The sequence below is a fragment of the Myxine glutinosa genome, chromosome 11 (assembly GCF_964187855.1).
Source record: "Myxine glutinosa chromosome 11, kmMyxGlut1.1, whole genome shotgun sequence".
Classification (NCBI taxonomy): Eukaryota; Metazoa; Chordata; class Myxini; order Myxiniformes; family Myxinidae; genus Myxine; species Myxine glutinosa.
This window is the reverse complement of record NC_136271.1, coordinates 72,193,307-72,204,257: the sequence shown is the minus strand read 5'-3', so window position 1 is coordinate 72,204,257 and position 10,951 is coordinate 72,193,307. Positions and strand designations below refer to the sequence as shown.

At 50.3% G+C, this 10,951-nt stretch overlaps 1 protein-coding gene across 2 annotated transcripts in view; it reads left to right on the top strand.

The window, feature by feature from the left end:
* Positions 1–6,193: 6,193 nt before the first annotated feature.
* LOC137436757 (NSFL1 cofactor p47) overlaps positions 6,194–10,951 on the top strand; it is an 86,930-nt gene continuing 82,172 nt past the window's right edge. The window contains exon 1 of one of the 2 annotated variants that reach the window (XM_068130824.2): positions 6,194–6,332. In XM_068130824.2, coding sequence (XP_067986925.1) covers positions 6,222–6,332 — 111 coding nt within the window. In that variant the 5' untranslated portion in view covers positions 6,194–6,221. The remainder of the gene's footprint in view (positions 6,333–10,951) is intronic. The other variant, XM_068130825.2, reaches the window with a different exon arrangement.

Genomic DNA, 10,951 nt, shown 5'->3' with positions numbered 1-10,951 from the left:
GCTCCTCCACTGTTTCCTCAGGCCCGCTCCCGTTGTTTGCGGTGGTGGCTGTTTGCCGCTGTGGTCTTGATTAGCGGCTGCAGTCGTTTGCCGCTGCGTTTGCCGCTTTGCCTCCTCGACCTTGGCCTCGTACTCGTCCCTTCGCTCCTGCCTGGCATGGCTCTGAGGTACTCCGCCGCAGGGCTTCTTCTGCTCGGTACCCGCTCCACCCCATCATGCATCTCTGCCATTAAATCAAATGGACTCCTCCGACGACCCAGGTACATTCACCGTGGCTCCGGTCGTAAGTTTGTTTATTTGCAATCAGGTCACTCCATCCCCGTCCTCTGGTCGGCTCAGCGCACTCTCACTCTTCGTCCCAGCGCACCTGGTCACAGCAACGCACACGATCGCACCTCCTGCCTACGAACCCTGGCTAAATCACCTGAATTCATCCCTGCTGTTCAAAACAACATCAAGCTCACCCTGTTCAACACCCGGTCCCTCAACAACAAATGCCTCATCCTGAACGAATACATCCTGGATAACAAACTGGACTTTCTCTGTCTCACCGAAACCTGGCAACAACCTCTGGACTACTACACACTTAACCTCACCACACCCAATGGATATTCCTACGTCAATAAACCACGCTCGGAGGGCCGAGGTGGTGGAATTGCCGTTATCCACCGTCAAGACATCAAGACCAACCTCATCTCCATCTCATCTGCTCCATCATTTGAACACCTGGCTTTAAAACTCTCTGGTCGCACGCAGTCAGTCATGGCTGTCGTCTACCGCCCTCCCAAACCACACCCATCATTCCTGTCTGACTTCTCCTACTTTCTGACCCAGCTATGTTCCCTCTCCCCCTCAATCCTCCTCCTTGGTGATTTCAATATCCACATGGACTCCACTGACTCCACAATAACCACTGACTTCACTGATTTACTCACCTGCTTTAACCTCACTCAACATGTCGACTTTCCTACCCATATCCGTGGTCACATTTTGGACCTTGTCTGCTCCACTGGATTAAATTTGCACCATCTCTATGGCTCCGACCTCACCCTCTCTGACCACTTAGCCATCACTCTGACCATCAACATCCCCGCCCCAACACCAAGGCATTATCGCACAATCAACTTCCGTAAGCTAAACGCTCTTTCACCTACCTCATTCTCATCCACCCTCTCTGAAAAAATGTCCACTTCTCCCTTCATTGACCTCCACACCCCTTCCGACCTCACTGACTACTACAACCACACTCTCTCCTCCTGCCTTGACCAGCTTGCGCCTGTAAAAACCAAAACAGTTTCTTTCACCCATTCTGCTCCCTGGTTTACCCCTGAACTCCACCTGATGAAAACTCGTGCTCGCCAACTTGAAAGACTCCGCAATAAAACGGGTCTCACAGTTCACTCCCAAGCCTACAAGGACCACCTACAACACTACAAAGATGCCCTCTCCCGCGCCCGCTCTGCCTACTACTCTCAAATTATCCACTCTGGCTCCGGAAACCCAAAAGCACTCTTCTCGACAATAAACAAACTCCTCCGCCCCCTGAACACCACCACCCAGTCATTCACAGTAGACAACTGCATCTCCTTCCTCTCTTTCTTCCAACGCAAAATTGACAACATCTACAACAGCTTGACCACCGCTGCACCCGCTCCCCCTCCAACCACCTGCCCCCCCTTGTCCTGCCATCCCCTGTCTCGGTTCTCCCCAATCTCCCCTACTGACCTCTCTGAACTCCTCATAGGAATGAAAACTGCCACCTGCACTCTTGACCCCATCCCCTCCAGCTTTGTCAAAGCCTCCCTCCCTGCTCTCTCTCCACTTATCATTGCAACAATAAACTCCTCCCTGTCTACAGGCATTGTCCCACCTTCCCTCAAAATTGCTGCTGTTACCCCCATTCTAAAAAAACCTGGTCTAAACCCTGACACCCTAAACAACTTCAGACCCATCTCCAACCTACCCTTTCTGTCAAAAGTTTTGGAACGCGCTGTAGCCACTCAACTCAAACATCATCTCTCTGCCAATAACCTGTATGAAACATTCCAATCCGGATTCCGGTCCAACCACAGTACTGAAACTGCTCTCCTCAAAATCACCAATGACCTTCTCCTCTCCTCTGACGCTGGCAACCTCAACATTCTCGTCCTCCTCGACCTCAGCGCTGCCTTTGACACCATCGATCACACTATCCTCCTCACCCGACTTGAATCCACCTTTAACGTTACCGGCACTGCCCTCTCTTGGATTAAATCATACCTCTCTGACAGATGCCAGTTCATCTCCATCAATAACTGCAAATCCCCCACTGCTCCCCTCCCCCAAGGTGTCCCCCAAGGTTCAGTTCTTGGCCCCCTCCTCTTCATCCTTTACCTGTCCCCGCTCGGTCACTTAATCCGCCGTCATGGTCTCCAATTCCACTGCTTCGCCGATGACATCCAGCTTTTCATCTCCACCAAGTCCGTCTCCACCGACACCCACTCTATCCTGACAAACTGCATCACTGAAATAAAATCCTGGCTTCAAATCAACTTCCTCAAGCTTAACTGTGATAAATCTGAAATAATCATCATTGGCCCAAAAACTCTCACAAAATCCACCCATAACTTTGCCCTCAACATCGACGGTATCCCAGTATCCACCTCCCCTCACATCCGGAATCTTGGCGTCATCTTTGACCAAACCCTTTCCTTCGACAAATACACTAAACAGATCACAAAGTCAGCCTTCTTTCACCTGAAAAACATTGCCCGTCTCCGCTCATCCCTCTCCTCCACGGCTGCAGAAACCCTCATCCACGCCTTCATCACTTCCCGTCTGGACTACTGCAATAGCCTCCTCTATGGTTCACCCTCAAAAATCACCAATAAACTCCAATACATTCAGAACTCCGCTGCCCGTCTACTCACCCATTCCCGGACCCGTGACCACATCACCCCCGTCCTTTACAAGCTTCACTGGCTCCCCATCCCCCAGAGAATCCAGTACAAAATCCTCCTCTTGACATACAAAGCCCTCCATAACCTGGCCCCATCCTACCTGGCTGACCTCCTCTCCAGACACACTCCCACCCGCAACCTCCGCTCTGCTGGTACCAACCTCCTGACCCCCTCCATCCGGACCAAATTCAGATCCTGGGGGGACAGGGCCTTCTCCATCGCTGCTCCCACCCTCTGGAACTCACTACCTCACACCATCAGAGACTCCTCCTCACTCACCACATTCAAAACATCACTAAAGACCCACCTGTTCAACACTGCATTCAACATTCAACCCACAGCATTTAACCCCTGACTATCTCTTCTCCTTCTCCCTCCTTTTGCTTTAAATATTTCCCTATTGATTCTTGTCTTTTTGCAATTGTTGTTTTCATGTATTGTTATGCATTATGTTTGCCACTCTGTCAAAGCGCCTTTGGGCTTCTGGAAAAGCGCTATACAAATTATTATTATTATTATTATATATATATATATATATATATATATATATATATATATATATATATATATATATATATATATATATATACATACATACATGTAGTGGTTACCTTATTCACATGTCGCGGTTACCTTATTCACTTGTCGCGGTTAACTTATCCGCATGTGACGGTTACCATTACGATGGGTTTGGTCTAACCCACGCACACGGGCTTTTGGTTGTGTCATCGTGACGCACGCGTGGCTGTTGGAGCCACGCCCTCCGAAGAGGGTTCTTGGTTTTATATAAGCCGTTACGACTTCCGTTCGTTAGCAGTTGCTGGAGATTTCTGTACAATAAACAACCTTTTGTACCCAACGAAATGGCCTCTTCTTGTCGTCTTCGGCAACTGCTAAACTGGTGACCCCGTTGCCCCCGAACGTATTCGGGGGCCAAATGAACACGGCAGGATTGCGACCGCAATTTCTTCCACAAGACCTAAACTCGAACTGCCAGAGTTTTAGCAACGACGAGCGGCCATGTGGTTCGCGCATCGCGCTCGGTTCCTCCTCTACGACTAGAGGGGCGAACCAGCTCCGGGACCCTCCGAAGGAACGCCGTTACGGGGCGTTGGCGGCACGGCTACTTCGTCGCCTTCGCGCACACAGGCCGTGTACTGCTGCTCGTCGCCTCCGCGCACACAGGCCGGGCACGGCTACTTCGTCGCCTTCGCGCACACAGGCCGAGCACCGCTGCTCGTCGCCTCCGTGCACACAGGCCGAGTACTGCTGCTCGTCGCCTTCGCGCACACAGGCCGAGTACTGCTACTTCATCGCCTCCGCGCACACAGGCCGAGTACTGCTGCTCGCCACTCCTACTACTGCTCCTACGGCGGCTCCCGAGGCTGATGCTCCTGCAACTACAGCTACTACCGCTGCTCATCTCTTGCGCATGCACGGCTGCTTCATTACCTTCGCGCGCACTGCTGCTCGCCACTCCCGCAATTCCTACTGCTGCAACTACAACGGCTATCGCTGCTCAGCACCTGCGGCCCGGCTCTGTTCCACCCGCGGCCCGGCTCTGTTCCACCCGCGAACTACGTACACGCCCGAGGCGTGCCTTCTGGGGGGGCGCATGTAGTGGTTACCTTATTCACATGTCGCGGTTACCTTATTTACTTGTCGCGGTTAACTTATCCGCATGTGACGGTTACCATTACGATGGGTTTGGTCTAACCCACGCACACGGGCTTTTGGTTGTGTCGTCGTGACGCACGCGCGGCTGTTGGAGGCACGCCCTCCGAAGAGGGTTCTTGGTTTTATATAAGCCGTTACGACTTCCGTTCGCTAGCAGTTGCTGGAGATTTCTGTACAATAAACAACCTTTTGTACCCAACGAAATGGCCTCTTCTTGTCGTCTTCGGATATATATATCTATATATATATATATACATACATATATACTGTTGCGGATATGAGGATTGCATTTTTTTGATTGTGTTGTATTATATTGGAAATGGTGATGAACATTGTTGAATATGGCCCCTCCTGCCTCCAGAGTTGTGTAAAGGTAAAAAGGGCGTCCCGGTAGTTATTCCATGAAACACCACATTGAAGGACACAATAAAACCCTTGTTCAGTAGCTTATATCTTATTATGTGTTTTAGGGTAAGGCCTTGTCTTCCATTAAAATAATACTCCATTGCACCGAATCAATTAAGAATAGCTCCCCTTCAATACTTCCATTTCCCAGCCAAACTCTCCATCTGCGGGTAAAGCAGTTCACAAGCGTGGGGTGCACGCCCTCTCATTTCGCTGCTATAGTGAATATGTGCTCCGTGCTCTGTTTGAACAGGAGGGGCGGCGTCGCCCGGGAGAGGGAAGCCCAGGGCGCGCCACGAAGGGCGGGGCTGTTCAGCCCCATGCCCAAATAAGGAAACAAGCCCGTGGCTCGCCACGAGGGGCGTGCCATCGGCGCCATGCCCAAATAAGGAGACAAGCCACGGGCAGGCTCGCCCTCAACTTGCCAGGCCGCAGCCAGGACGCTGGGCCACGCCCCCTCTCGCTTTTCCTGGGCAAACGCTCCGGGATAATATGTATATATATTGCTGCCCGATAAACGGGCTTTCTTTTCAGAGTGCCTGAGTGTTTGGTTTGATTAAAGCAACTCGGATGAATTCCAGCTTTTTGTCGCGTCCATTCTTCCGATCGACGTGGGAGCCCCAGCTCCTTCAAGGTAACGATATCATTACGTACAGCTGTTGGGCTTTGTGGACTGTGTTTCAATGCCTCGTGGTGGACTTAGGTGGTGGAAGTCTTGATCAGTGAATATGGACGTCAGCGTGGCTTCCGTCAAACTGTGATCAACAAATGGAATCCTCATGCGGATTTTCTTCAACTTCGCCAACACATGCTGTCATCCATCCACAATGTCAATAGTCAATATGCTTTGGGGCACAAGCAAATGCGAGGGGTCATCTATTTATTACATAAACAGGGAATTAAATCAAGTGACATGAAAAGGGCCTAACTAATAGTATATTGTTTCCTGTACCACACGCAGTTAAGTTATACTTAGATTAGATTGAACGATTCGCTTTTCCCCACGATATTACATTTTGGGCGGTGTATAACAAAACGATTCAAAATTTAAAAAAGAAATCCTTTAACAAAAAACATCCATGCTGACAGTGTATTGATGTCCAGGCGAAAGATGAAATCCACAAGTATACAAACAATGATCGATTTAAGAATACGGAAAACAAAACACGAGCTCCCGGAAATGGTCAGCAGAAAATTAAAATGTCGACACCTGTCGAGAGTGCGGAGCCTCTGAGCGAGTTCGTTGCTGTAACGGGAGTAGATGCTGAGCGGGCGCGGTTTTTCCTCGAGTCCTCGGGTTGGGACCTTCAGGTTTGAACAGAACAATCAGTGTTAGAGTAACACGGGGTGGGGGAATGGGAAATGGTGTGCCTACCTGCTGCTCTGAGTCACTCACATCTTCCCTGTTAGTGTTAGGGTGTCCATCATTTACTACACCTTCCATGATAATGGGCCTCCTATACCCCACGTTATCCATGGTCTATGGGAACCCGCTCTCCCCCTCCATCCCCAACAATCTCCCTAAATCGCGCCATGTCCATCTACTTGGAGGTGCTTCCTCCATGCGCCCCCCTACCCCCTCAACATTCCTCTCTCTCTAGAATCTAGATGGAGGTGCTACCTCCATGCCCCCCCCCCCTCCCAAACGATCCTCTCTCTGGTACTAACCACATTCCCCCCCCAATCTATCACTGTTTGGAGGTACTCCCTCAATGCCCCCCAACCTTTCCATGTTTGGGTGGTGGTACTACCTCCATGCCCCCAACCTTTCTTTGTTTGGTTGGTGGTACTACCTCCATGCCCCCCAACCTTTCACTGTTTGGAGGTACTACCTCCATGCCCCCCAACCTTTCCATGTCCCCCAACCTTTCCATGTTCGGGTGGTGGTGCTACCTCCATGCCCCCAACCTTTCCATGTTCGGGTGGTGGTGCTACCTCAATGCCCCCAACCTTTCACTGTTTGGGTGGTGGTGCTACCTCCATGCCCCCCAACCTTTCCATGTTCGGGTGGTGGTGCTACCTCCATGCCCCCAACCTTTCACTGTTTGGGTGGTGGTGCTACCTCCATGCCCCCCAACCTTTCCATGTTCGGGTGGTGGTGCTACCTCAATGCCCCCAACCTTTCACTGTTTGGGTGGTGGTGCTACCTCCATGCCCCCCAACCTTTCCATGTTCGGGTGGTGGTGCTACCTCAATGCCCCCAACCTTTCACTGTTTGGGTGGTGGTGCTACCTCCATGCCCCCCAACCTTTCCATGTTCGGGTGGTGGTGCTACCTCCATGCCCCCAACCTTTCCATGTTCGGGTGGTGGTGCTACCTCCATTCCCCCAACCTTTCCATGTTCGGGTCGTGGTGCTACTTCCATGCCCCCCAACCTTTCACTGTTTGGAGGTACTACCTCCATGCCCCCAAACCTTTCTTTGTTTGGATGGTGGTGCTACCTCCATGTCCCACACCCCTCCCCCCAACCCTTCTCTGTTTGGAGGTATTATTTCACTGACAGGTTAAGAGGGCATGAGGGTTAATTTAATGAAGAAATGAAAATAACCAACAAAGATCTCGCGAGATCTCGGAGACGGTGGGAGGGATTTTCGAAGCTCCACACGGTCTCCACGTTTTTCGAAGTTAAGTCTGTTCACAATTGTATTTTGTCGAAACTGTATTTATCTTTCGGTGTGTGAAGTTATTGTGTGCAACTTTGGTTGTTTCTCGGTGTTTATCTTTCATAAATTGATCGTCTGTTTGCCGTGTCGTGTCTTGAGGCCTTGTACAGTGTGCACTGTACAACCTTGAGGCTTTGTTTTTCTCTCAGCGGTCCTTCGTTTGTGATCCAATAACTTTCGTTCTCTGTATTCCCAGGCTTTTCACCCATAGCCTACTTCCTTGTGTAAATCTCAACTCAAAAAAAAAAAAAAAAAACATTTCCTTCTCTGTTCTCATTCCTTTATTCATTCTTATTCGTTCGTTCGTTCTTCGACCACGTGTTTCTCCCCCATTTCCCCAGATAGTTTTCACTCATTAACCTTCAATGTTTACACTTTCCCCTCAAGTTATGTATTCTGTCATATTTTATAACACCTTTTTCTTCTTCTTCTTTAAAAGGCTGCTTTCGACTTGCTCACCAAATCAATTCATCCCAAAAAAAATATCCATCTCCTATAGTGCCTTTTTTCTACATTCCCTAAACTCTCCTGCACTCCATCCTCCATCCAGCGTCCTTAAACGTATTTTTAACTCGAAGGTCACAAGAAACTCATTTTGCAATAAATGTTCGTTTCCCATAAATCGTACACTTTCAAAAATCCAATCTCACCCCTCCCCTCCAAATCTTCCCCATAACCCCTCCCCTCCAAATCTTCCCCATCACCCCTCCCCTCCAAATCTTCCCCATCACCCATCCCTTTCAAATCTCCCCCCTTGCCCCCTCCCTCCTAAACTACCCCCTCACCCCTCCCCGCCAAGACGCCCCCTCGCCCCTCCCCTCCTAGACTCCTGCCTCACCCCTCCCCTCCAAATCTCCCCCATATCCCATCCCTTTCAAATCCCTCCCCTTGTCCCTTCCCTCCCAAACTCCCCCCCTCACCCCTCCCCTTCAAATCTCCCCACCCTCATTGCTTCTCAATTTCCCCCCCTCTCACTCCCCCTCCTCAAAGCGTCCTCCCCGCTTCTTCCCCCTTCAAACTCTCACCTCCATCTCCCCCAACCTTCTGCCTCGCTCTTCCCCCTCCTCAAATAACACCTCATTGTGGCTCACCCAATCACCATCAAACCTTTTGTCCGCCCCATCCTTCCCTTTCTCCGAGCTATTCTGAAATCTCTGACACACCTTCAACAGCTCTCCCTATCTCTTCCACCTCTTCCACATCTTACCCTACCCCTCCTCCCCCCTGTTCTGTATCTGATGCTCCCCCTTCCTCTTCATTAACGGTATGGACCTCAAACATCCGGGGCCTTCGTTCAAACTTAACTGATCTCTCCATACAGGTTGCTTCTGTCAAACCAGACGTGATCTGCTTAACAGAAACTTTCCTCCTTTATGATGTCTCTGATTCCATAGTATCTCTCCCGGGCTACTCCCTCCTCCGGTATGATAGACCTGAGCCTCGTCCTGGAGGCGGGGTTGCTATCTTTATCAAAAACTCTCTTCCTCACTCGCCCTGCACTGCACTCTCTCCACCTCACCCCCAGGAATACCTCTGGCTACGGCTTCCCCTTCGCTCCCACCTCTTGTTCATATGTGTGTTGTACCGTCCACCAAACAGTGATGACTCCATCTACATCTCGCTGTCTGATGATATGGACCAACTTCTATCTACTCATCCCAACTCTCTCTTCCTCATATGTGGTGATTTCAATTGTCACCATGCCAGTTGGCTGGGTGTGGGTACCTCTCTCACCAGCCATGGCTCTTCAGCAAAGGACTTCTGCGACTCACTGGGACTGACACAATCTGTCAATTTCCCGACTCGGATCTCAGTCAACGGAACATCTTCTCTTCTGGACTTGGTTATGACTAACTTCCCTGAAAATGTCTGCTGCTCTTCTTCTGCTCCGATCGGATCATCTGATCATGTCCTTGTTAAAGTGGACATCTCTCTGACCATCCTCAGGGAGCCTGCTCAGCGTCGACGAGTCTGGCATTTCACTCAGGCCAACTGGCAGGGTCTTCAAGCAGCCATCAATCATCTGGACTGGTCTCCCATCTCTACCACCTCTGACATCAACTCATCCTGGGAATTCTTCCAAAGTAAATTGCTCTCTCTCATGCACAGATTTATCCCATCTCGTCTTCAGTTGTCATACCCTTCCTCCCGTCCATGGTACACGGAATCTTGTGGTGAGGCTGTTGCCCAGAAACAACTTGCCTTCGTCTCCTGGAAAGCAAATCCAACGGAAGGAAATCTCATTTCCTTTCACAAAGCCCGAAACAAGTGTGTGTCCACCCTCAGGAGAGCCAGGAAACAATATCTCTCCGTTCTCAAGACCGAACTCTCTTATCTGTCTCCCTCTTCCAAATCCTGGTGGCGTCTGGTCAAATCCGTTTCTGGTGTTTGTTCCCCCTCCATCCCCTCCCTTACCTCAAATGGCTACACAGCTGACTCCGCACGTGAAAAAGCTGAATGCCTCAACTCTGTGTTTGCCTCTAAATCTTGTGTCCCAAACCCATCCCTCTCTGTACCCACCATACCCAGTCGTACCCTGCTGCTCCTGGACTCCGTGTCCTTTCCTCCTGACAAGGTGGAAAAGTTTCTGTCAACCCTCGACTCTGATTCTGCAACTGGACCCGACGGCATCAGCCCACGGGTCCTAAAATCCTGCTCTGCTGCTCTATCTCACCCTCTCTCTGTTCTCTTCACCCTCTCTTTTGCTCAAGGTCAACTGCCATCTGCTTGGAAATCAGCCAACATCACCGCTTTGCACAAAAAAGGTGCAAAAACAGATCCTAGCAACTACAGACCAATCAGCCTTCTCCCAATTATCAGCAAAGTCATGGAATCCATCATTGCTTCGGATATGAAATCTTTCCTCTTCTCCAATGGCTTGATCTCTGATCATCAATTTGGTTTCAGACCAGGTCACTCTACTCTGGACATGCTGCTTCTGCTGTCTCAACAATGGATGGAGGTCCTCAATGCCAAACAGGAAATTAGAGCTGTCTCCCTCGACATATCACGTGCCTTCGACACGGTCTGGCACCCCGCTCTGCTCACCAAACTCTCCTCCTTTGGTATCCATGGAAATCTCCACGCATGGCTGGCGGACTTCCTCTCTAGTCGTCGTCAACGTGTGGCCCTGAATGGGTTTCTCTCATCTCCTCTTCCTGTTCAGGCTGGAGTTCCCCAAGGCAGTGTTCTGGGCCCCGTGCTTTTTCTGGTCTTCATCAATGATCTCTCTGACTCTCTCGAAAATCCTCTCTATCTCTTTGCTGA